General features: G+C 41.3%; 1 protein-coding gene across 1 annotated transcript in view; it reads left to right on the plus strand.

Annotated features, from left to right (window-relative positions):
- Window positions 1-24,826, plus strand: part of ST8SIA6 (ST8 alpha-N-acetyl-neuraminide alpha-2,8-sialyltransferase 6) — a 145,908-nt gene extending 121,082 nt beyond the window's left edge. Inside the window, exons 5-8 of the mRNA XM_088025531.1 lie at window positions 16,262-16,406; window positions 20,130-20,242; window positions 22,853-22,945; window positions 24,358-24,826. Coding sequence (XP_087881657.1) covers window positions 16,262-16,406; window positions 20,130-20,242; window positions 22,853-22,945; window positions 24,358-24,826 — 820 coding nt within the window. The remainder of the gene's footprint in view (window positions 1-16,261; window positions 16,407-20,129; window positions 20,243-22,852; window positions 22,946-24,357) is intronic.
- Window positions 24,827-27,068: the final 2,242 nt, after the last annotated feature.

The following is a 27,068-nucleotide window of genomic DNA, read 5'->3' on the forward strand; positions in this document are numbered from 1 at the left end:
GAGAGGCAGAGGGAGAAGCAGGCTCCCAAGGAGCAGGGAGCCCAATGCAGGACTCGATCCCAGGACTCTGGGATCATGACCTGAGCCGAAGGCAGATGCTTAACCATCTGAGCCACCCAGGCGCCCGAAAAGGACTTACTTTTGAATGAACAGTCCGTGGCGTGTCTCCCTCTCTTTGGTAACGTGGTAACATCCTCTGATGTCTCACCAGGAAGGACTGAGTTGCCTGAGAATTAATCAGCCTGATGATAGGCAGAGCAGAGTTACACATTCTGCCCTTCCTCCAGATTACTTAGCCCCCCGATTGGGACTGAATAAGGGTAACGAGCTCAGGGTGGGACTGAATAATTCTTACCTGTTGGGTGAAGCCAGAGGGCAGAGATGGAAAGTCAGAACGTGGGGAAAAGCCGCAAGAAAGCAAGAAAATGAGTGCACAGTTCCCCAAGGCCAGGCAGAAACAGAAGCTGAGTTTGGGGCTGAAGACAGAAAGCACAAGGGGATGGATTCCACCATGAGCCCTGAGTGCTATCCTGGAGGGGCGCCTGAGAGGTGGGTTGGCCTTTAGTGGCTCTCCAGGAGCACTTAGGGCCCATTTGTGCATCTGAATCAGGCTTATTACAGGACTGTGAGCTGAGCCGGCCCCTTAGGCCCCTTACCTCTCCTTCCATCTCCGTCCTGCGCCCAGAAGGAGCCCTTTGGGACACACGTGCATTGCTTTTCACTGAATCATACAATTAGGATTTGGCTTCATAAAGATTATGAAATCATGAGACCTTTTAGGAAAGAAAGTGGTATAAACAGAACAGACTGAGAACGCTTTCCTGAGGAAGTCCTTCACAGAATAATAGCACGTGAGTGCTCTCTTACACGTAACACTGATTCCCATTATGATGGTAAAACTCGGTTTTCACAGGGCTCAGAGTATTCATTCAGGATCTTAACTATGTTGCCAGAAAAAAAGAAAGAAAATAAAGGTTTCTTACCCTCCCTTTCTCCCTGCTTCAACATATCTGACCAAGGAGAATTATAAATTCTGTCACCAATGGTTTGGGTTAAATTAAGACTTCTTTATATTCTCCTCACGCATGGAACCATAAGGGCAGTGACCTGGATTTTTTTTTTTTTATTCTTTTTTGGCTACAAAGTAAAATATATTCAGAAATCTTAACATTCGTCTTAACAGTTGATTTCGTATTTTTAGAACTTGTGTTCTCCACGCTTATGTAATTCGCAATTGACTTTAAACCTGATGATTTATAAAAGGCAGGGACCAGTCATGCGACTAGCACCCTGGCAGGGGCCTTGAAAGGTCAGTCGGGTCACTGGTTAGACCTCCTCCCGAAGGGCAGCCAGCTGGATGCTTGAAGGTCTCTCCTGTTTTCATAGTCTTCACAACCCTGCTTTTTCACCATCTAACTTCTAGATTCGTTCTACCAGTTCTATGGCTGCAGTGTGATCCCATCTTCCCTTAATGAGCCTGATGGTGAATGAACACAATGAAAGGTTGCCGCTTCACTAGGAAAAGGCTGGGGCCCTCCCCGTGTTGGGGAAAGCACCATGCTGCTCCCAGCGGCCTGTATCAGAAACCTGCGTGTTACCCTTGATGTCTTGTTCTTTCCGGCTCCTTTCTGGTCAATCAGCCAACTTCAACAGTTTCACCTCTGACGTGTGTCAAGCCGATCTGCTTTTCTCTGTTCCCCACCATCACTCTGATCTGAGTTACCGCAGTGGTTCCTTTTATGTGTCCACTTGGCTAGGCTTCACGGTTCAGCTGTTTAATCAAATGCTAGTCTGGGTGTTGCTGCGAGGGTAGCTCGTGGATGTGGTTGACACCTACGATACATTGACTTCAAGTAAAGAGTACCCTCGATCGTGCGGGCAGGCCTCATTCGGTCCTGAAGAGCAAAAATAGGTTTCCCAGGAAAGAAGAGATTCTCCTTCAAGACTGCAGTCTCCACTCATGCCTGAATCACCAGCCTGGGTCCTGCCCTACAAATTACTTGCCAGCCCCCACAACTGTGTGGGCCAGTTCCTTAAAATAAACTTCTTTAGATACATACAAACATACATACATATGTACGGACATGGGTAGATACATGGATGGACAGACAGATGAATGGTTCTGTTTCTCTGGAGAGCACTAACTGATACAGCTTCTCTAATTATCTTTTAACTATTGTCTAGTTATCTCTCACCTGCTGTTCTGGCTATCTGTTGTTGCATCATCAACTGCTCCAGAACTTGGGATGGCTGGAAACAGTGACTTGATAGTCTCTCCCGGTTTTGGTTTCATGGGCTGACTGGGCTCAGCTGGGAGGCTCTCAGTCTCAGTCAAGTCTCAGCCGTAGGCTCGCTGTCTTAAGGTGGCTGGTGCTGGAGTCATCTGAGCTGGCTCACTCCTACAGCTGGTGCTTGATACGGGCTTTCAGAAGAGTTCAGCAAGGCCCACTATCTCTACCACCTTCAAAGGAGCCCCTGCATGTGACTTGAGCTTCTTACAGCGTGATGGCTGGGTTCCCTCAGGAAGTGTTCAGAGAGTGGACGTTCCAAGAGACTCAGGCAGAAGCCACAAGACTGTTTAGGACCTAGCTTCAGGAGTCCCAGAATGCCACGTCTGTGGCATTCTCTTGGTCAGAGTAGTCAGAAGTCCAGCCCAGATTCAAGGGGAGGAGCTTAGGTTCCACTTCTTGATGTGAGGGTAACATGTCCGTATAGCATGAGGACGAGCCAAGGGTGGCCATCTTTGGAGACTACCTACAGTACTGGCCACTGCCATATCCTCCCGCTTGACCCCATCACCTTTGTCCAGACCTCCAATCTGTCCTCCTCAAGGACTCTGAAAATGCTTATGTCCTAGTGTCACTGCCTTACATAAGGCCTGCAGTGATTTGCCCTTTCCCATAGAAGAAGACCAAATTGTTCACCTTGTCTCTTTTATAAGATGTTTCGTGACATAGTCCTGCAGTGCTCCCCACCTAGTACCCTGTCTCCCAAGCCAGATGGAATTTCATTCAGGATTTTGCATGTTCCATGATCTCTCTTTCTCTCCTGCAGGCTCTCACACTCCCTATTTGCTGTTTCTCAAACACTCTTTGCCCCTCCATCTCTTTCTCTTGCCTTGCCTGGCTGACTTCTGCTCATCTTTTGACTTTCAACTTAAGCTCTGCTTCTTCTGGGGTACTGGCACCCCAGCTTCAGTTTGGATACCTTCCTGTGTGCTCCTGTTCAGGGGCTGGCCCAGGTCCTTGGGTTTATGTGCAGATGCGGTTGGACTCTGTTAAACTTGCTTTTGCTTTGCTTTATTATTGAACCAGCAAAACGTCAACACAAGATTAAGGACTCAAGCAAGTGGATTATTCCACTCAGAGCAGCACCTAAGTTTTCTGTGGTTTATGGAGTGCTTGCGGGGTAAGGAAGGAGCCCAGACCCCAAATGGTGGACTCCATACCTCACACTGGCAACATGTCAGTCTCAAAAATCCACCCCATATCACAAAAGGAAGTTCCTTTTGGACTGTCGGGTCCCCCCCCTTCCAGGTTCTTCCACATTAGTGGTATGCAGCAGGCCTGGCACAAGCCTCACCCAGCCCCTGCGCATAGGTCTGAGGGCATGATGTAAGTTTTTGCCGTGGTCTCTCTCCCATTAGACCACAAGCTTTCCATTGGCATTCACTCTTTTTTTTTAATATATCCCTGGTACTGAGAACAGTACTATGATCTTGAGTTGCTGAATAAATGTACACATAAATGAATGAATAAATAAGTTTACCCTGAATACTGCTCCATGTCCCTATACTTGACCCCTGCCTCTGCCCTCTTGGTGCTGGCTGTTCATATTTGTTCTCCTCGGTGTCAGACCCTTTCTTCTTGTTAAGAGCTCTGTCTTCATTCCCTGCCCCAGGAAATTGGTTGCCAGGACAAGAATTTTCAGCATTGGCCTTGACCCTGTGAACACCAGTTTGCCACACTCAGCCTTGTGACCTGTACCCGTTTGGGCTGGTTCCCCAAGGGAAGGATTTGGATACTGTTTTACTCCCTTGTTTTGCTCTCTTCTGCATATAGTCATGAAGATTCAGCACGGTTTGAATATTTAATCACAATTTACAAAACGCCTCAAGATGCAGATATTTTCCTGATGGTCAGAGCTTTTATCTGCAGGTCTTACAACAGTGGCTCTGTGGGCTGGTCAGTGACTCTCTCCCTCTGTGTGTCTCTGATATGGTTGATTTGTGTCACGTAAAGCAGTATTTAGAGGAAGGGTAGGGCAGTGGTAAAGAGCACACAGATGTTGACTCGGGTTCAAATCTGAGTCCTCATCGTGCGACCTCAAACAAGAAACTTAGCCTCTCTGTGTCTCAGTTTCCACATCTGGAAAATGGGGAGAACAATTGGAATGATAATAGTGTTGCCATTATCCCCTCATAGGGCCGTAATGAGAATGGATTAAGTTTCTATGGTGCAGGGCTTGGAAGAATGTCTGGGACCTCGTAGGAGCCACGTAGGAGTTGACTGTTAGGATTCATGCATGAACGTGCCTGAGCCCCAAACTCACGTTTTGATTTTAATGTCCCTAGTGGGACCTCTGTGTCACGGCTGTCTTTCTGGCCCCTTTCTGTCAAATGTTCTGTCTGCCTAAGCCTGTGTTTCCGTGAGATCATGTGAATATTTGCATTTCTCTCTGGATAATTGATGGGTCTGGGTCTCTCTGTCCTGGTCGTTTGTGTGACTCTCTTAGCTCTGCTTTTTTGAGGGTTTTCTAACTCTGTTTCACTTTAATGTGTCTCTTTTATTTTTATTTGGGGGGGGGCACAAGCAGGGGGAGGGGCAGAAGCACAGGGAGAGAGAGAGAGTCTTAAACAGACTCACCGCCCAGTGTGGAGCCCGATGTGGGGCTCGATCCTACGACCCTGAGATTGTGATCGGAGCCAGAGAGTCAGACGCTTAACTGACTGCGCCACCGGGGCACCCTTGCGTGTCTCGTTTCATTATCTTGGTTTTTCTCCAGTTTTGGTCTGTGCTTTCTCTCTTGCCTTTCTCTTGTCCTCTGCTGTTATCCGTCAGGGACAAACTGAAAGTTAAAAAATATTTTCTGAATTAGTTCATTTCCTCTTCTTGAGAACACTTTAAGCAGCTTACGAATACAATATTTCTCTTGTTCTTTGCTCCTACAACCTCCTCTGGATTTTCTTCCCTCGTGGTACAGTGATGCTTTCTACAAAAGAGATTCCTGGGGTTTGGTGGGCTTTGTTTGGTGGGCTTTTTTTGCTTCTGGAACATAGTGGGCAAACTGTTAGTCGCTTTTATTGCTTTGCTGGGAAGCCTTCTTCCATTTTCTGCCTCTCTCCTAAACTGTACCGTCCCCAGGTACGAGACAAGGGAAAGGACAGAGTATTTTTTACTCCTCAACATGTTCTCAGGGTCCAGCATGGTGCCAGGAACACAGGATGTTCTTGACAAATATTTGGGAGATGAAGGAATTCCATGAGGGAATGTCAAGAGTCCGGGAAGATTTCGATGAGCACCATGTCATGGAGCTACTGTCTTTTTTTTCTTTATATTTAATGATTTCCAACTCTGCAGAATTGTCAGTTTATTTTGTTTCAGTGCTTTTTAACTATCTGGGTTCAATTCCCCAGGGAGATACGTCTTTCTAGGAACTGATTTTCTTTCCAGTGTTTGGAATTAGATGGGTTTCAATACCTAGTCTCCCAGTTACTAGCTGTGATTCCTCCGGGGAATTAATTTTTCTGAGGTCGTTTCCTCAATTATAAAATGAAAGTAAGAATCTCTACTTTCAAAAGAATATTGTGAGGATTACATGTAATGTATAAAATGCATTTACTGTGTTCCCAGCATGAGGGCAGCCATATAGACAAACAGAATAGAGAGCCAGAAATAAACCTCACATATATGGCCAATTGATTTCGGACAAGGGTGCCAAGACCATTCAATGGGAAAAGGACAATATGTTCAAAAAATGATGGAGAAAAAACTGAATATCCTTGTACATAGAAAAGAAGTTGGACCTCTTTCCTCATGTCATACACAAAAATTAACACACAATGGATCAAAGACCTAAACTTAAGGACAAAACCCATAAAATTCTTAGGCAAAAACGGGGGAAAATCTTTATGACATTGAATTTGGCACGATTTCTTGTGGAACCACTGTCTTTTCTCCTGGCTGCTTTGGTCTGTCTGTCACCCATGTTCTCTCACCCAGTAAGTAGATCTCACATCTTCCCCCACCCCGCCCCTTTGCACTCCAAAATCACTTGCTCAGGGGAGGCCCTTTTAATCTCTAGTTAAGCAAACTCTAGTCATAGACCCTGGTTACCTCCAGTCGGCCTTCCACTCTGGCCCCTTGGCCCTGCCGTCCATCCTCACAAACACAGATTTATTCATTCATTGAACAGCTCTGTTCCCTGGGTCCCCCATGTGCTGGGTGCTGTCCTAACATCTTCACACCATCTTCCCCTTTCCCCCAGCTTAGCCGCGGTGCCATCCCTCTGTGCGCTTATCATAACCTCACCTTATGTCAACCTGTATGATATTGAAATGATATCAAAATACCAGTTATGTTTTGTGTCTGTCCCTCCTAATGTAAGTAAGGTCCCAGAGGGAGGGCCCATCCATGTTTTACTCCTATTTGTACTTAATGATTTGTATGTTGTAATGCTCATGACCGTCGCCTGATGAGCCCCTGGTGAATATGCACTGGATTGTTCTGTGCGTGGGTCCTAATTCTGGATCATACACTTGCACACATTAAATCCGATTGCTTCTGAGTCCACAGAATATGGGCAGGCAGCTATTAAATCCCCCACATCTGTCCTTCTCTAATCTGGACGTTGTTAGTTTCTCACCTGTCATGAATTTCAGTTCCTCCATCAGCAGAGCTGCTCCCTCCAGCCAGGCCCTGGCTTCTCAGCGTGGCTTTGAAAGCAGAGATTATGCAACAGACCCAAGCACACCGAGTATGCTTTGAGCATCACGAGTGCAGTGCGTCTCTCCCCTCTTCTTCTAGCCACTGTTCTTGAATTATGTTGTTCACGTCACATTTGAATTTTAGTAAGCTGCTACACACTGCTGTTCTCACAAGTTAGCCTAAAACCTGCAAATCTTAGGGGCGCCTGGGCTACTGAGTCGGTTGTGTCTTACTCTTGATTTCGGCTCAGGTCATGATCTTGGAGTCCTGGGATCAAGCCCCTTGTTCGGTTCTGTGCTCAGCAGGGAGTCTGCTTCTCTCTCTCTCTCTCTCTCTCCCTCTCCCCCTCCCCCTCTGCCCCTCCCCCTGCTCACACTCTTTCTCTCTAAAATAAATAAATCTTTATAGTAAAAAAAAAAAAAAAAAAACACCTGCAAATCTTATTCATTCCTCAAAGGCCTCGGACCAGGGGTGACTTATTCTGACCCTCTCATACCAAATTATTCTTTCTCTCACCTTCCCTATGCCCCCACACCACAGTGCTGCATGCACAGGCCCACACACAAACACCCTCCAGTGTGGCCACAAGGGCATGACGATGTGTGTGGAGGCTGGGCCGGGATGTCTCATCATGTGACGTTAGCAGCTACACGATCTAAAAGGTCCTTTGAGTCCATAGTGCTCTCTGCTTTTTTTTACAGTGTGCTTCCAATTATGAATTTGAAGATTCTAGAAAAATCTACGGGCTAATAAAATATGGTAGTTCAAACAAGCACATTTTACTTACTTGATGTCCCCTAATTCCTTTGTTGGGAGCATTGCACTTTGTAGGCCATTGCCTGAAGGCGGGCTTTATAATAAGGGTTTGAATTCGAGGTTTGAATCTTGGCTTTACCACTTACTGTTTTGCAATTTGTAGGGGAGGAGAAAGGGTTTTCCCTTTACCTTTCTGAGTTCTTGGCTGAGACCCATGTAATAGAAGAGAGATGAACAAGAAAAACAAACAGAAGTTGATTGACATGTAGACCTCATGGGAGACACCCAGGGAAAGATGAGTATCTCCCCGAGGTGACTTAGAATTCAGGCCCAGATCCCGTCCTCATGGGGAAGGGTCGGGGGAGGTAGGCCTCTTAGGGGAGAGTAAATGATTTTCAGGAAAGTTGAGAGCTTGTAGAACACTGGTTGGAAGGTGGGATCGTTTAGGACAAAGTCTTTCTGAGCGTGGTCTAGCTTCCTCTCCTGTAGGAAGAATCCATCTTCCCTCCTTGGTGGAACTGTCCAGCAGGGGATTTATGACCATTGAGCCCCTTCGGGCAGACAAGGGGAGTTCAAAGAAAACTTCCTGCATTTGCTGTTTATCAAGTGCCTGCATCTCAAAACAATGTACCAAAGCAGCCTATTTGGGGGTAGGTGTCATAACCTGCTACCCTTCAAATGTATCCTCGTAAGCCTTTTTTATTTTCTTCCTTCCTAGATCATATATACCATTAAGACAGAGGCAATGTTTGTTTTCTTCACCAGTGTGTAGACAGTGCATCTTAATAACTACCTAGGTGCTAAGTAAATATGAATGAATATGTGATATGTGACCTAGTTACCTTTTATAAGGCTGGATTGTCCTCAAAGGTAAAATGAATCAACTCTACCTATCTGGCAGGGTTATTGTAGGGCTTGCTGAGATAGTATCTGAAACACTTAGCACATAGTGAGAATGCCCTAAATGTCTGATATTATTATTATTAGTGGTCAATCAGTGAGTTATATGATGTAGGGTAGAAACAGAAGAAAGGTGGAAAGAAAGGGGGACAGCAACAGAATAGAGGCAGTTGGTGTATTGCTTGGCCCAAGTATCTTGTGGCTTTGGACATGGAAAAGAAATGTGACTATTTGAGAACTGCTTAGGATGGTAAATAAGTCCCTGGAAGTGGTATAGACACTTAGGTTTTAAAACTCCTTTTCCCCAGACCCTCATTAGAATTTCAGAGAATGGATCTCAGAAGAAGGTAACTCTTTATTAATACTTAGAAAGGGCCTGTACCCTCTGTCTCACCCTACCTGTCCCACATCATATCGAAGAGTTTTTGGGAGTTTGATAAACAGAAGAGCTGCCCGGGAGCTCTGAGCTAGGGCATTAGGTCGTTAGTATTCAGAGTGGACTCTAAAGCCTGGCACGCAGTCAGCCTGAAGCACTCATTAACATTTCATGGAAATCCAGGAAATGTCCCAGTTAGAACTGAAGAAGAATTTTGACCTGAGACCTAAAACGAATAGGAGAAACAAAACAAAACAATAATAATAATAATAAAATAATCCAAGGAGACACTCAGCACCTGCACTGTGAAAGAAAAAGGAATTTCTGCAATTTTAAGAAAAATCCCTTTCTCAGAAGTATATCTGCCGGACTAGCTGTGATGCAAAGGTGATTTGCACATTTTCCGATGCCGTCTTTATTCCATTAAGGCTAAAAGTGGTAAGCCCAGTGCTTTCAGGACCAACCTGCTTCTTGAGAGCTAAGCACTTTCGAAAGTATGTAAATTCTTTTCAGTTCTGGAACTTGCTGCGGTACAAAGGGTCCCTGTTCTTTCCTGGGCATGGAGGGGAGCATCTTCGCTTCTGGAAACTGGATTGTGTGGAGGAACTTGCTGAAGGTACGATGCAGCAAGTGTGAGATCATCGTCAAGCTGGGGCTTTCTTTTCTCTTTGACACTGGGGCACATTGGCTGGACCACTTGAACCTTGATCCCGTGGGGGACCCTGGATGTCACATAAAACAAGAGCTTTAACGTCTCAGTTATATGTAGGGTTTGAAGCATGTATCTGTAGATTTCTTGCCGCCTTGGAGTGGTGAATGGGCAGGTTTTCAGTGGGGTGCGACCAACATTATTGTGGGAAGCCCTGTGTTGTGGTGGTGCCTTCATGGAAAACATCCTGAAGGAAGAAGCTCAAATGAGAGTACTACCCCCCAATTACAACCTACTCTAGTGTCAATCACAGAGAATTGAATGTCAAAAGACATAGGTTGGTGTCACTTACAACCTGGGTGTCTTGGTCAAGTCACTTCTCTTGACTCTTGTTTTCTCATCTCTGAAGTCGGAATAATCTTTTCTGGCTGTCTGGTGGTCATGGGAATCAGAGGACATCTGGGCGTGAAAATGTTTTGGGATGTGTGTGGTACTTGACACGTGTGGTTTGTGCGTGCTGAACTGGGGGGCATTTACTATTGCGGAATGTGGAATGACTCATTACAGACAATGTAGGTGTCCTGGTAAGAGCATGCTTTCTAGTGTCTTAGTCAGTTTTGACTGTTCTAACAAAGTACCATAGACCAGGTGGCTAGTAAACACCAGACATTTATTTCTCCCGGTTCTGGAGGCTGGAAGTCTGAGATCAGGGTGCCAGCAAGGTTGAGTTCTGGCGAGGAGCCTATTACTGCTTGCACACTGAGAGCCTTCTTGTTGTGTCTTCATGTGTAGAGTAGAAGCAGGCTCTCCAAGAACCCATGGAAGGGCACTCATCCATCACGAGGGCTCCACCCTCATGACCTTATTTAAACCCTAACCACCTCCCAAAGTCCCCATATCCTAACACCATCACATGGGGGGTAGGATGTCTATACAGGAGTTTGGAGAGAACACAAGTGTTCAGTCCGTGATATTCTGCCCACTGTCCCCCAAAATTCATGTCCTTCTCATATGCAAAATGAATCCATTCCATCCCAACAGCCCCCAAAGTCTTTACTGGTTCCAGTGTCCACTCTAAAGTCCAAAGTCTCCTCTAAATATCCTCTATATCAGATATGGGTGAGCTCGAGGTACATTTCATCCTGAAGCAAAATTTCTCTCCAGCTGTGAACCTGTGAAACCAGACAAGTCAAGTGCCTCCAGAATACCCTGGTGGGACGGGCAGGGGGTAGACATTCCCATTCCAAAAGGGAGAACTGGGAAAGGAGAGAATGACAGGTCCCAAGCAAGTACAAAACTTAGCAAGACAAACTTCGTGAGCTCTCAGGTTCAAGACAATCCTCCAGGAGCTGCCCGCCAGGCCCACTGGGGGGAGGGGGGTCCTGCCCCCAGGCTCTGCAGGCAGCGACTGCGTCCCCAGGCGACCCCCACAGCTTTGAGCAGAGGCCATTTGGCCAGTTGAAAGCAGTCTTCCCTTTTTGAAACCAAGGACACATCCCTGCAGCCTGAATCACCTCTGGGGTCATCCTTCCCTTATCTAGAAGAATAGTGCGTGTTTGTTGCAGCGCTTGTGGTCCCCTCCTGTAAAATCTCCGTCCAACAGCCTTTGCTGCTTGCCGTCTCCTTCGTCTTCAGTCAGACTGGTAGTTTTCCTGCTGGGGGGCTGATTAAGTCTGTGGCTCACACCCACACTAATCTCCTTATCAAACAGATGCTTGGCTTCACTCCTAGCGTTCTCTCCTGAACAATGCCTTCTCCGGTTTTTTGTTTTTGTGTTTGTTTTTTTTTTGCATTGTGGACAGGCTGAGAAGTTTCCAGATCTTTAAGTCCTGCTTCTCTTTTGACTATAATTCTGTCTTCAAGTTATCTCTCTCTTCTTGCATTTTATGAGCAGCAGTCAGGAGGAACTAAGCCGCTCCTTCAATATTTTGCTTAGAAATCTCCTCAGTTAAATATCCAGTTTCAGCACCTACCTTCCACAAAACACTAGAGCTCAAACACAATTCAGAGCCAAGTTCTTTGCCAGTTTATAACAAGGATCGCCTTTTCTCCATTGTCCTTTCATAGTAACATGTCCCTCCTTTCTATCTGAGAGCTCCTCAGAATGGCCTTTATGTAACTTCTGTATTACGTACCAGTATTCTGCTCGTGATTAGTTAGCTATTCTCTAAGAAGATGGAAGCTTCGTCTGTAACTCTTGTCTTTTCTTCCTGAGCTCTTAACAGAGTCACCTTTAAAGTTCTCTTCGTGGAACTCTAAGCCTTTTCTAGCATGAGCTTAAAACACTTCCCATTATCCAGGTCCTCAGCCATTTGTACATTTTTAGGTATTTGTTACCGGAGCACTTCGCTCCCCCACCCCCCCTTCTCGGTACCAGTATCTGTATTGGGGTTTTCTAGAGACACAGAGCCAATAGGATATATCTACATATATAGAAAGAGATTTATTTTGAGGGATTGGCTCACACAATTCTGGAGGCTGAGAAGTCCCATTGCCTGCTGTCTGCAAGCTGGAGACCCAGAAAAGATGATGGTGTTGTTCCAGTCCAAACCTGAAGGCCTGAGAGCCAGAGAAGCCAATGGGGTGAGTTCCAGTCTGAGTTCCAAGGCCCAAGAACTGGGGGAGAAGGTGTGAGGGTGTAAGTTCTCATCTGAGTCTGAAGGTCTGAGAACCAGGAGCACCGATGTCTAATAACAAGACAAGTTGGATGTACCCACTCCAGCAGAGAGCCAATTTGCCTTCGTCTATCTTTTCTTTTTTTTTTTTAAAGATTTTATTTATTTATTTGACAGAGAGAGAGACACAGCGAGAGAGGGAACACAAGCAGATAGAGAGGGAGAGGCACAGGGAGAAGCAGGCTTTCCGCTGAGCAGGGAGCCCGATGCGGGGCTCGATCCCAGGACCCTGGGATCATGACCTGAGTCCATGGCAGACGCCAAACGATTGAGCCACCCAGGTGCCCCTCGTCCATCTTTTCTTGTACTTGGGCCATCAATAGATTGGATGATGCCCACCTGCACTGGGCAGGACGATCTTCTTTACTCAGTTCAGCAATTCAAATGCTCATCTCTTCTGGAAACACTCTCACAGACCCAGAAATAGTGTTTTATCAGACCTTGGCATTGACTTGGCCCAAACTGACATGTAAAGTTAACCATCACATACCAATGGTGTCCATTTTTATTTTAATGTTTTCTGCTCTTTCTGTACAAGAAGGGGAAAAGTGCTGTGTGCCCATTATTGTGAACATACCTAGTTGACTTTAGAGTCATCAAAGATCAGAAGTGACTGTTTAGGATGATGGGAAATGGGATAGCAGAGATAAAATTACGTTTTGTTCTGTTTGTATTACGCACGTCAGCTTTATACGGACACTGGCTGTTACAGGGGTGTCTACCACATGGATGAGCTGGGAAGTAATGACATAAATTTATAATTCTGCCACTGAATAGAAAGGCTTAAAAAGTCCCATTGGTCAGTAAAGACAAGCTCCAGAAATGAAATTTTGGATAATTATTCTGATATTTTTCCTGGGAGGTTATCACAAGTGATTAGGTGTTTCACGTTGATTTTTGATAGTGATTTTTTTTTTTAAGTGCGAAGGCCATGTCTAAACAGATTCCAACACATTCGTACAGTGAAATACTACTCCAGCAATGAAAAAAAGCAAGTTACTAATACACATAGAAACATAGATGAATCGTAAGAGCATTTATGCTGAGACAAAGTTGTCTTACACAAAAGCATATGTACTATATGATTCTGTTTATATGGATTCTAGAACAGGCAAAACTGATCTTTGATTAAAAACTAATCACAAAAGTAGGGAGGGCTGGAGACAGGCTGGGAAGGGATATGAGGGAATTCTCGTTAGGAGATTGGGGTACAAGGGTGTGCACACTTTTCAACACTCCTCAAATGTGCTTATGATTTTATTTTATGTAAATTTTACCCAAAAATATAAACAAAATGATGATATACATGTTGAGGTGTTTAGGACTAAGTGTACTGATCTCTGTATTGACTTTGATTTGTAATCACCACCACAATAAAAATGGATTGATGGATGCACAATAAGGCAAATGTAAAACCTTAATTATAGAATCTAGCTGGTAGTTATTCAAGTTCTCATTGTCCAATTCTTCACATTTTCCTGTAGGTTTGAGAATGTTATAATAAAATGTTAAGAATGTAATTTCAGGTGTACCTGGGTGGCTCAGTTGTTAAGCATCTGCCTCCGGCTCAGGTTGTGATCCCAGGGTCCTGGGATCGAGCCCCGCATCAGGCTCCCTGTTCGTGGGGAACCTGCTTCTCCCTCTCCCCCTCCCCCTGCTTGTGTTTCCTCTCTCGCTCTCTGTCAGATAAATAAAAATTAAAAAATATATATAATTTCAGAAAAAAACTATTAATATAAAAAAACACAAAGGGCACAATGGTTAGTGTTTTTTGGTGATGCAATATTCTCTTAAACACTGAATATCCTTAGAGAAATCAAGCTACTAGTAAATGAGAATTTATTCCATTACCTTTGCTCAAAATGTTGCATAAAAGAGATATTTAAAATGATAAACACACAAGGGTTTATGAATTTGAAATATGCCACATTGAATTGTTATGAGATTAAATTTATAATTAAAAAACTACTTAGTATCATGTTTTTGACTACACGTCATTTCATTTTCAATTTTTCCTTTTGTTAATCTCCATGAACTATCTTTAAGACATGGTAGGGTCTGAAATCCAAAGAGGGATAATAAGCAGGTGATAGAATTCAATTAAGAAGAAGGTACTATTTTAATGATATAAATTAACTAATAAGTATTATTGAAAATATTGATTTTTAGGGTACAAGTAACATCACAGCATTGCCTTTTCATACCCTGAGAATTACTGAAATTTGGAAAGACTGGAATATAACTCAAAATGCCCCTGACAGATTAGAGCATTTTATTTTTGTCAAAAGGGCAAAATTCAACGGGAACTTGTATAAAAGTATACCCTTCAGGACCAAAATCAATAAATGGGGAAGGACCAGTTATGAATCTAGGATGTCAGCAATGACCATGTCAGCCTTGTTCACTGAATATTCACTGTCCTCTGTGCTATGATTGGATCCAGCTTTGGTACATATTTTTTTTCTAAGTTTTTATGTAAATTCCAGTTAGTTAATGTATAGTGTACTATTAGTTTCAGTAGTAGAATTTTGTGATTTACCACTTAGATACAACCCCCCGTGCTCATCACAAGTGCCCTCCTTAATCCCCATCACCCATTTAGCCCATCCCCCCACCCACCTCCCTTCCAGCAAACTTCTGTTCTCTGTAGTTAAGAGTCTGTTTGATAGGTATTTTTAAGTAATACGGAGAAATAAGTAAAGGTTTAAAGAGGAACAAGATGACTAAAATAATGAAAAACTGGTCCTAGGAGGAAAATCTGAGAGAAGAGGAATTTCTCTAAATGCTTCCGGATTGAAAAGGTTCAAGTTCCCCTTGTTTATTACCATTTTCAATTACATGAAGTGTTTTTATGGAGAGATTCTATGAAAAACGAACAAGGGAAATGGATTTAAGTTAAGAGATAGTTGCGTTGTACAAATGGAAGGATCTCTTGACTTCAAGGTTGATTAAACTCTGGAATAATTATCAAGTGATGCTGTGGATTCTGCATCCCTGGAGAGTTATATAAACAAAATATAAATTCTGAGTGGATCTAGATTGACCTGCCAGAGGTTGGGGGCAAGCCCTGATGATCCTTGGGAGGACCTAACTGGGTCTACATTCCATTAATAATGTTTCACTCCACAGTAAGAGTTTTGAAACAGCTTGATACTAAATTATATTCTTTCTCTAAGGAATGGCAACTTTAAATTTGCTTCACTCAGAAATTCCCCGTGTTAATTTACAGCAGTGTGACTGTGGGTAGCAATACCATATTGTATACTTGAAATTTGCTAAAGGGGTAAATATCAACTGTTCTCAACACACACACACACACACACACACACACACACACACACACACACACACAAAGAAAAGAAATCAATGATAATTATGTGAGGTGATGGATATGTCAATTAGCTTGATTGTGGTGGTTATTCCACAATGTAGAAATATTAGCAAAACAAGTTGAACACCGTAAATATAAATCATTTGTGTTCATGAATTATATCAGTAAAGCTAAAAACAAATCCCTGTATTGAATGATTCTTCTTTTCATTAGACTTGTCTCCTAGTAAATGACTACGTGTTGCTTTGGTGACAGTTTGTAATACTGTTCTTAGTTTCTCTACTTTATAATTATTTAAAAATAATTACAGTATAACCTGTCATTTTTCTCTTTAATGTTATAACATTATCATTAGGAGGACATTTTTAAATGTGAACCATTATGTTCACGAGTGTTTTCTGTCGGTGAGCGGGTCCCTACCTGAGCGTAAGTATGTTTCACATTCTTCGCTTTTTGATCCTGCCAGGTTATCATTCCATCATCTAGACCAGTTAGGGTGGAAAGAGATAAAAATGTCATCTTGGTGAACGATTTCTCCTCTTTCTGAACGTCAATATGGCAAAAATCCTCTTGCATTTTCCACTGTATCCTCTATTTCTGGTTTCTTAATCTCATTCCGTGGTTCACTTTTATTCTTCTCCTTCGCAGAGCAAAACTTGCTTCCTGTTGTGATGCTGCTCAAAACTTCATTGTTTCTCAGAATAACACTCCAGCCGGGACCAACATGAGCTATGAGGTGGAAAGCAAAAACGAAATCCTAATTAGAGAGAACATTTTTAATATGTTTCCAGTGGTGAGTAAAGATTTGTTGTGGTTGATTTGTGTCGCCATTGCAGGTGACTTTTCTCCCACGTTACACTGTAACTTACACTAATGGAGGAGTTAACTTAGAATTAAAATACCATATGTTGTTTTGATGTAAAAGATGGTGATAGTGGTCCCTTTTAAAAAGACAATTTTGAATGCAAGTGGCTCTGCAGGGAATGGTATTTATATCTTACATGATAAACTCTCCGAGTCCTTGAGTCTTCATGACTCATCCTTGCATGAGATGAGCTACTTGGGCTTTCTGCATAGTAATTACTGGGGCTTGGGAAGAGGACCATTTTTCACCTGGAATAAGATTCTTCCAGTTGTCAGTTTTGGTGACTGAATCAATTCCTTCACAAAGAGCTGTGGGTTTATGTAGCTAATCTTTGGGAAGTAAACTTGTTAAGAATTTGTGGTCAGTGGGGGCGCCTGGGTGGTGTAGTTGGTTAAGCATCTGACTCTTGGTTTCAGCTCAGGTCATGATCTCAGGGTCATGAGATCGAGCCCTGGATCAGGGGCTCAGTGCAGAGTCTGCTTCAGATTCTCTCTCCCTGTCCTTCTACCCCCCCCCCCCACGGTGCTTTGTCTCTCTAAAATAAATACATAAATCTTAAAACGAAAAAAAAAAGAATTTGTGGTCAGTGAACATAACCTCACGTTCAGGGATTTCTGTGCGGTGTGTTCATTGATGTATCCCAAGCTCCAGAACATTCCCCAGTGCATGTATGCATTCATTACATATTCATTAAGTAAACTAATGAGTAATGATACAGTTTCATTATAAGAAGAAACTTCTTTAATATAAATCTAAACTTTGGGAGAATTTTTGTCATGAAGAACAGCCTATCGCTTATAAACGTACACCCTCAGTCATCTTTTCATGATTTGATTAAAAGCAATTAAGCTAAGTCAATATGGTCAAAAATGGGATGACCTTATATATGCAGTTTACCAACTGTAGACTATTCAGTTCTTGCAATTAATTCCCTTTTGTTGGACCTTTGACTTCTTATAACTAATTTATTGGTCATGTAAGTTGTTACGGTTTTTCTTTTACTATTATAATTCAAAGGAAGACTAACTGGCTGAGAATGATTGCAAAATGAATAGAAAATGATACAGAAAAAATATTACAAATTTTCTGGAAGGAAAAGGGGACAAAAAATGATTCATAAAGCATTCTAAAAATGCCCTCATGATACATTGAAATTACCAATAATTGAAAAGTTAGTAAGTACAGAATATTTATATTCCCAAAGAAGTCCTGGGAGAGTTTCACAATGAACTTTCACCCTTGCAATTTTTTCTACTGTTTTCCTTGCTTTAGACTGATCAGAACAGAGGGGCAGCCGAGATTTTTTTTGGCTTCTAATTGGCACCTTGAAAAGAATAACCTAGGCTTGATAATTTTATATGCAATTAACAACAGCATCCATTTCCCAAATTTGCACTAATTTTTCAAAATTAGGGTGGGGGGCGGGGAGGTAATTCTGACTTCAGTAACAGTTGCAGAGCTAGGCCACTTTTCTGTGTTGCTTCAACACTCCCTTTCTGTGGAGGAGACATCTAAGGGAGCCGGCCTCCTTCCCTCCCTGCTTCCTGCATCCCCCTGTTCTGTTCTGCTAGAAAACTGTGGGGCACCAGCAAGCAGATCACAATAGATACTTTTAATGAATGTTGTGAAGTCATTTCCTCCAAACACTTTGCTAAGTTACTTGAAAAGAAAACAAGGTTGGTTTTCCACCAGAGTGAGCAATGAGCAGGCCTTGCTCAACATAGCACAAATCTTTCACTTTCTTAGGAGCTTTATTTTAAGAAACATTGGAGTTTGTAATTCAGAGGTTACTCTTACTGAACATGAGATCCCAAAGCATATGGGCTTTTCCTCCCAGTTGACCAAGAAACCAGAGAAAACATGTGTTATTTTGAGTGCTATTTTAATAGGAGACAAGTTTCCTTCAGTCATCTTTTCTGTTGTACCATTAAGAGTATATTTGCATTCTATCCAATCTGTAAAATTCAAAATTTATCGTGGCACCATTTAGTAAACACAGGTTGAAGACATCTTGAGCTAGAAGTACAGCAGACTTGAAATCGCCTGAGGTATTTGGGAACCATTAACTTCAGAGCCAGGTCCTCTGCTAGGCATTGCAGATACAAAAAGAGAAAAAGGTACATAATTAACATTGTATTCATTGAATGTGAGAAGCTGTGTAACTGTAGTGAATAAGAGCATGGCCTCCTTCAGGGGTTTGAATCCCAGCTCTGACACTTGCTAGCCACTACTTAAACCCATGCTTTTATTTCCTGCCTGTAAAATGCTCATAAGGATCACATGTGTTAATAAGTCAGGCACTTGGAACAGTGTCTCTCGTCTAATAAGCACAATATGATTCTTAATGGTTAGAGACAAACCTAGGTGCTGAACCAGGGTTCTTTCTGCTTGTTTGGCATCTCCCAAATGAAGCACCTAACAGTCACAGATTCAGCAGTTCTTTGGGCTTCTCAGAACCACACTGGCCCTGAGGTGTTGCCATTGGTACTGGTAAACTGGCTTTGGGCAGTAGGCTGCCCTGATTTGTAGTGTTGGCCGATTTTAGTGGTGTATGTACCCCTGGGGTGGCAGATTTAAATTTACCAGTGGCTTCCCGACAGTTCACAAAATTCCTGAATATTTACCCGCTGGCTCCCACACCCTGGTCCAGGTGGGTCCCAGCTCAACATTGGAGGTTTTTTGCAGGGCAGGCCCTTGGGCCAGCAAGCCTTTATTGAAACGCCACTATGTACATTACAACATGCAAGGTCTACAGTGAAAGATGAGGGGAAGCTAAAAGTCATAAACACACTCTCTGCCCTTGAGGACCTCCACTTGAATTCTGAAGACGTAAGAGGTGGCTCAGGACGATGTCACTCTGGAGTCTGAGCTGGGCCCCCTTGGTGCTGCTCAGGGTCCTGTCATTACGTCAGGGAAAGAGACCAGCAAAGAAGTGCACCATTGAATTGAGAAGTTACGTTTCAGACTGGGAAGGACTTGGGAAAAGGGGGAAATCTTTTGGGGGTAGACAAGTCGGGTGCTTGGAGGAAATATAAAAGATTCAGGCCTTGGAAATTCATTTGAAATATGTCAGCACGGAGTTAGTAGGCATCCCTGCAGCTCTGTGGCCGGTCATTTGCAGAGATGACAGGCATAAATCTCATGTCATCACTGAGCCTGCAGGTCTAACTATTTAAGAAGCACAGGAAACTTTCACTAAATTACCTATTCATTTTATGCCCAAGAATAGAGGATTTCGTGATACTTTCTAATTGCTTTATTTCCTCTATTTTGCTGAAAACGTTCCTGTTTGTTGGAAGGGTCCAGTGTGGGATTTTGCCAGTCTAATGCTATGTACTTAATTATATGATGTAAGATACATTAAGTTACATTTTATAAACAAATGTATGATATTTTAGATTATTACATGATAGGGTATGTGATACACTGTATATTCTTCTCAAGAGAAATGAAAGGCAGGATTACAGGATTTTTTTATTGTAAGTCATAAGTTGATCAACATGCTATGGCATCATTACTTCTGCTTTTTTTCCTTGCTGTTTTTCTTTCCTTAGCATGTATAAAAAATGTAGCTGCTCACATTAAGCTGGTGATGTTTGTGGTTCTGAAACTAAAGCTATTTTGTGATAGTTTTTCACTTCCTCCTGCTAGTCTCAGCCTTTCATGGAGTACCCCTACAATCAGTGCGCAGTGGTTGGAAACGGGGGAATTCTGAATAAGTCTCTTTGTGGAGCTGAAATAGACAAATCCGACTTCGTTTTTAGGTAAGACCTGTCAGATTGGTTTCCTTGAAACCAAAGGTCAGTTGGATATTTCAAAGAGGTGCTGTAAAGATACTCCATGTAAATTTCGACCTTTGAGCTGTGTTGCTTAAGTCTACAAATTATCTAGGTAGCCTTTCCTGAAGTGTTAAATGGATCACGAGTTCCTCAGAATGTTAATACCAGAAGGATAAAACTGCGATGGCCACATTGCAGAAACTCTGCTTGAAATCATGGTGAAAGAGGGTCTTCACTGCAGGACTTGTCAGAGCCTTCAGTGTATTGATATCATGGCTCCTTCAGAAGGACTGTGGAGAACAACATTTCCCAGGTTCACCTGGAAAAAAGAAAAAAATATATATATATATATTAACAGAGCATTTCAAGAAACTTTTGTTCTCAGATAATACTCGAGAAAATGCTGACCTAAGCCTTGTATTGCCATGCAACATCATTGTTTAGTTTTCAGGCTTGAAATTAAAAAAGAAATTGTGGAGCTTCTAAATTCTGGTCTTTTAAAGTGTTTATATCTCAGTAGCAGCTAGCTTGCAAACACAGAAGCAAAAGTGGTTTGTTTCTCTGTGTGCCTGTGCTAATAAGCCAAGCTGCAGAGTTTCTGCGCTTTCCAAATATGATGGAAAGGTGATTCATCCCTGTGAGGATGGATTTCAATTGAAACGCACCTTTTTAAAAAGTAAGTTCAAAATCTGTTTCTTCCTATTTCAGGGGCACTGATTTCCTACATCAGAGGAGAGCCTTTGATCCTTATTGATTTAATGCCTTTATAGCAACTGAAAAGGAAGCAGGATTTTCAGTCAGTAGCTCCCCTCCCCAACCTACTGTTTTACTTGAATCTCATTTAAAGTTTTTATTGCTACAGGTAATGACAGAACAGTAGACCTGACAGTCCATCAGGTCATTGAATGTGCTCCTCATGATTCATGATAAAATGACCAATACCTGAATGATTTGGCCATTTAGTTAAAGCACTCGCTGTAAAAAAGCCATAATGAAGCTAAATAATTGTTCTTGTAATAGACTTCTTATAGACTTAAAATTCTCAAAACATCTGTGGGGAGTGGTATGGCTACGCATCCATTTTACCTTATGGCAGACACACGAAATACAAGTTGAGGTTTAGGGGCGCCTGGGTGGCTCAGTCGTTAAGCATCTGCCTTCGGCTCAGGTCATGATCCCAGGGTCCTGGGATCGAGCCCCGCATCGAGCCCCGCATCGAGCCCCGCATCAGGCTCCCTGCTCAGCGGGGAGCCTGCTTCTCCCTCTCCCACTCCCCCTGCTTGTGTTCCTGTTCTCCCTGTCTCTCTGTCAAATAAATAAAATCTTAAAAAAAAGCTGAAGTTTAAAAAAGAAAAACAAACATCTTAGCAACTACTTAATTTTGAACTCTACAGTAAGTATGCATATTTCTGGATTCTACCTTTGCTGCCGGGGATGTTTCCGAGACAGTGCTCCATTCAATACATGCCCTCTTTAATACCCATCACCAGGCTAACCCATCCCCCTGCCCCCTCCCCTCTAGAACCCTCAGTTTGTTTCTCAAGGTCCACAGTCTCTCATGGTTCGTCTCCCCCTCCAATTTCCCCCCCCTTCATTTGTCCCTTCACCTTTAATATTAAAAAAGAATTTGGGACTGTATTAGAAGGTAGATTTGTTATCACAGGATGTCCATTAATGAAGGCATTTCTGTATTATCTGTGATTGATATTTATTTTTTGCAAGGTGACATATTTAATTATTTTCTGACATGTCTTTTTTATCAATGAGAGATGTACATGGTCCATTTGATTTTATGTTTCATAGAGTGTGGAATGCTGTTTCAACTTCAGTCCCTGCAGAACACATCACCTTGAAACAGCTTTCCTTAGGACACACCCAGAGAAACTCCCTTTGTATGTATAGCTTTAAAGAAATGGTCTACTTGAAATTCTGTAAACAATACTTAGGGAGTCATAACCAACTTTCCCTTTTTTGTGAAAGGAATATAATTACTCAAAATTACAATTCTTAATTTGTTTTGAGTACTAAAAACAAATTAGTACTCAAAAGAGGACGAGAACATTTATATGAAAACATCATTATAGGAACATTAGGGTTTTATTTATTAACAGCATAATTTGCTAGAAAAACTATCCATATGGGAATCAGGAAATTTCAGGTTTGTTTGTTTGTTTTTTTATTTTGTCTTTGCTTCTGGCAGATTCTGTAACCTTAAGTGCAATGCCCCCTTTTTTTTAAAATCTGTAAATTGATGATCATACCACTGTGGGAATATAATCAATAGAAACAATTTTAATAAAAGGATTATGAACTCTTCAGAAGCTAGGCAAGGTAGTTGTCATTTCTCATTTTGATATGTTTAGGGTCTTAATATTGAAAGCATTTATCAAATTTGTATATTTCATGCAATGTTGAAGTGCCAATTAAGAGTTCAGTACTCACTGAAGTTTTAAGTGGAAATCAGATCAATTTAGAACTCCTGAACAGCCATGATTTTCTTTGATAAAATGACAGTAATCATATGTGTACATGTATGTGTATGTGCTTTTTTTTTATAAGTTGCATTTTGAAAATACTTTTTTTTTCAAATTTCAGGTGTAACCTCCCCCCAATCACGGGAAATGTTAGTAAAGATGTTGGCAGTAAAACCAATGTTGTGACTGTAAATCCCAGTATCATAAAACTAAAGTAAGTACCTCCAACTTACATAACTGTTTGAGAACATTTGTTTTATTATTTAACATATTTCTTAGTTTGAACACCATCTTATTGCTGGAATGACTTGCAACACAGCTAGAATGATGTTTGGGGAAAAGATAGAAGAATATATTCATAATTTTTTACTTTCTCTCAAGGTTGTAGGTTATAAGAGGTATGACCTCTTTTTTTTTTTTAAGAAAACCATCTTATTTTATTTTAAAGACCTCATTCTTTATTTTTTAAAGTAATCTCTACACCCAGTGTGGGGCTTGAACTTACAGCCCTGAAATCGAGTTGTATGCTCTACCACTGAGCTAGCCAGGTATACCAACCAATTGTACTTCTAATGTCGTAAGCTGAACATTACTAATCAAGTGAGAACTCATTTATTTCTTCATCTTTTTTAACAATAGTGAAGTTACTTTTGAGAATTTTCTTTCAGAATTTTAGCATTACTCTTTTGGGAGCAGTTTCTTGATAGAACAGTTTATTTAGAAACTTCAGAGAATGAGTCTTAGGCCAAAAAAAGAAAAAAAAGTTTTTACTATGGATAGTTTATTACCAAAAACTAATTCCCATATTTCATTTTTCACAGTGTAGCCACTACAAAATGTTCCTAGTTAATAAAAATCCCATCCATAGTTTTACTCCATTGTTTTCATCAAAATTGACTAATAATCATTACTAATAAAATACACGATATACTCATCTAGTTCTAGTATCTCTTAAGATAATGTGAAATATTGTACCTGCATCCCAAAAGTTTACTTTCTAAACACAATCATGCATATTAGTATATTTACTAAGGTATTATTTAAATCAAACACACAGAGCTATCACAATACATAAGGGAAACTTAAAATATGTGTGTGTGTGTGTATGAATATAGATATTTTAGGTTCTTTATAGGAAACTTTTATTTTGTGATCACATATACAAAAAGATACACAGATCACCAGTGTACAGCTCAGTGAATTTTTTTAATGTATAGACATTTTAAGAGTGTCCTATGTTTGAGAAAACATCAGTCATTATTAAATTGGAAGGTATTTCTGTATCAAAAAGCTATCTTAGAGAAAAAATTACTGAGTTGGAAGATAAAATAATCTAAGAAATGTGTGTCCAGTAAGGATATAGCCCAGTAAGAAAATATAATATAGATGAAAGCCTTGGGACACCATGAAAGATCAATGAAGACCTAGCCTTTGATGTTTATAGGAGGCTTACTTGTACTTGAACTCTGAGTCCACTGCTTGTCTCTTATATACAACAGTGATATAAAAAGTTCAATGGCTCGGCAGTGGTAAATTCAGCCTTATGTAACCCAAACTGCTACTTTGCTTATAATGATGATGATGTGGTTGTTTTGTTTTGTTTTGTTTTGTTTTTTAATTTGGCAGATACGGGAACTTAAGGAAAAAGAAAGAAATATTTCTGGAGGACATTGCAACCTATGGAGACGCGTTCCTTCTTCTGCCAGCGTTTTCTTTCAGGGCCAACACGATTGCCTCTTTCAAAGTGTATGACACCCTAAAGGAGTCTCAAGCAAGACAGAAGGTTCTATTTTTCCATCCCAAGTACCTGAGAAATCTTGCCCTTTTCTGGAGAACTGAAGGTGTGACGGAGTTTCGCCTGTCCTCTGGCTTGATGATCACAAGTGTGGCAGTGGAACTGTGTGAGCATGTGAAGCTGTACGGATTTTGGCCCTTCTCTAGAACGGTTAAAGACACACCTGTCAGCCATCACTACTACGACAATAACTTACCTAAACGTGGTTTTCATGAGATGCCTAAGGAATATAGACGAATTCTCCAACTTCACTTGAAAGGAATCCTCAAATTACAATTTAGCAAATGTGAAATAGCTTAAGCATAGTTCTTTAAATGGTAATCGTTGTAATAGAATGCCGTAGGTGAGTAACGGTGTTTCCCAATGCTACAAGCATTGGGTGTAGGGCTGATAGGAAGAGCCCCAAAACTTGGTTTGATCAAAGCTCCCCACTGAGCTTGCAACCTCGGCAGCTCATGCAGTTGTCCTGATCTTCAGTTTTCCTCCCTGTAAAATGGGGACCCTGATATCTAACTCTATCTAATAATCTATGAAAACTCTTGGCAAAAGATTGGTGTGAGGTAGGGACTCCATGAATATTTCCTTGTTGCTCTCTAGAACTGCCGTTTCCACTCTCAGTAGACTGATAATAAAAGGCATGCTGTTTTGAAGACCCTTCCTGGAGAGAACTGCTGAATTGCCAGTTTTCACTGGGGTTCGTTTTCAAGCAGGCCTCTCTATTATCAATAATATCCTTCTCATCCTCCTTCCTGTCCTAAAGAGTGCATCTAAGAAATTACAGCAAACCCTTGGTGATTCAGGAATGAAATCCTCCTCTTTGGGTAGTAATGTGCCTGCTTCTGATTACCTTCACTAGGGTCATTAGCTGCAGTGATGTGTCCGGCTGGATTTAGGCCAATTGTTTTCCTCCTTTATTTATATTTTTAAATCATTCTTCATAATTTATATTAACTTCCTGCCTTCCTCTTAAGCCTTTTCCACTCCCAGTCACAGGAACTATTTTAAGAGCATGAAGAGTTACAATAGCCAGTTTTTCTTACCTGGTGTCTGTGGAGTCACATTTTCAGTCTATTTTGTAAACAAATTATCCAACAGCTACTTCATGCCAGGCCCTGTAGCAATCTCTGTGAGAGGGACCTAAAGGTGACCACGTCCTGCAGGAGGAAACGGACGTGCATATGACCAACTGTTGTTATGACAGCTATAAAGAAAGTACTATGAGGACCAGAGGCAGGAGTAATTCAATCTATTTCAGTGGACTCTGTTTCGGAGAAGAGGTAATTGCCAAATAAAACCTAGAAAGTGAGTAAGATTTTAATAAATGAAGAAGATTCTAGGTAGAGGGAATATGATGGGGGGAAAAGCGGTCCCCTTGATTCTCAGTCACCAAAATGAGGATATTTGAAGGTAAATCATGGTCTTTGCCCCAAGAACTGTCACTTGAACAGAGGTTGTAGCACATGAGGATGGTGGCTTGGGCCCACCTCTGAAACGGGAGTCATTGTGACCTGATAAATTTCACAGGAAAACGGTAAGGATTAAAACACACCAAAACTTAATTCTCATAAAGAAAGGTATATATTTACATGAGAAATAGGACAAGTAATTTAAACATCAGTATCAAAGCTTAAGTTGTATTGAATATTACCATTTTCACACCACTCCCTTCATTATGATGATACCTGTTAATGTAGGTCATCCCTTCATCTACTGAATAAGTTCTTTGATGACTTAACTAAGTGACTACATTTCTACTTTGCCTGTTTGTCTTCGTACCATCATGAGGAGGGCAGAAATTGGGGTGGAGCCGACTTGTCAGCATGCTGAATTAATTACAAATAAAATTCTGAATTCTTACCTTAGCCAGATGATTGTTTTACTAAATGTCCCTTTTAAGACCATTCTGCTGTCAGTCGCTTATTTTGGCAAAGTACCTCATTCCTTTCATTGTGGTTGATATTTTTTTATGCCATTCTTTGTTCACATTTTATTCTTCTATCACAGATGAAACCTATTAGCTCCATAAATTGCTTAAAAGTTCATATATAAATATTTTCCAAAAGGAGCATGCTTTTAGTTACATGAAGTCTATTTATCTTTCTTTCTGTGCTAATGAGTAAGTGGCTGTTTTCTATTGCTTCTAATGGATTTAATTTGTTTTTAAAACTCTGCTAGCAGTATGAGTAATGTCTATCATGTTACTAACGGTGGATTATTAAAAATAGAACATTCTAATATTTTATAGTTAACAAAATGCTTCCCTTAAAATGTTTTCTGGGGAGTAGAACCTTAAGCTTTTATTTTTGATGATATTGGAAATAGATGATTAAGGAGTAAAAGTTATAGAATATATTGAAATCAATCATTAAATATACATATGGAGATTTTATACATTGGTTTAATAAAAATTACATATGATTAGCACAGAACTTACTTAAGTTTTTCCCATATAACTTCCTCTTTTAACTTTGGAAATTTTCTCGGGAGTATCAAAATAGGATCTTTAATGTCACCGACACAAATTTTGGAAGTATTCAAAATG

Source organism: Eumetopias jubatus, unplaced genomic scaffold (assembly GCF_037043125.1).
Source record: "Eumetopias jubatus isolate StellerSeaLion01/CBP00866 unplaced genomic scaffold, mEumJub1_p1.0 scaffold_8, whole genome shotgun sequence".
In the NCBI taxonomy this organism is placed as follows: Eukaryota; Metazoa; Chordata; class Mammalia; order Carnivora; family Otariidae; genus Eumetopias; species Eumetopias jubatus.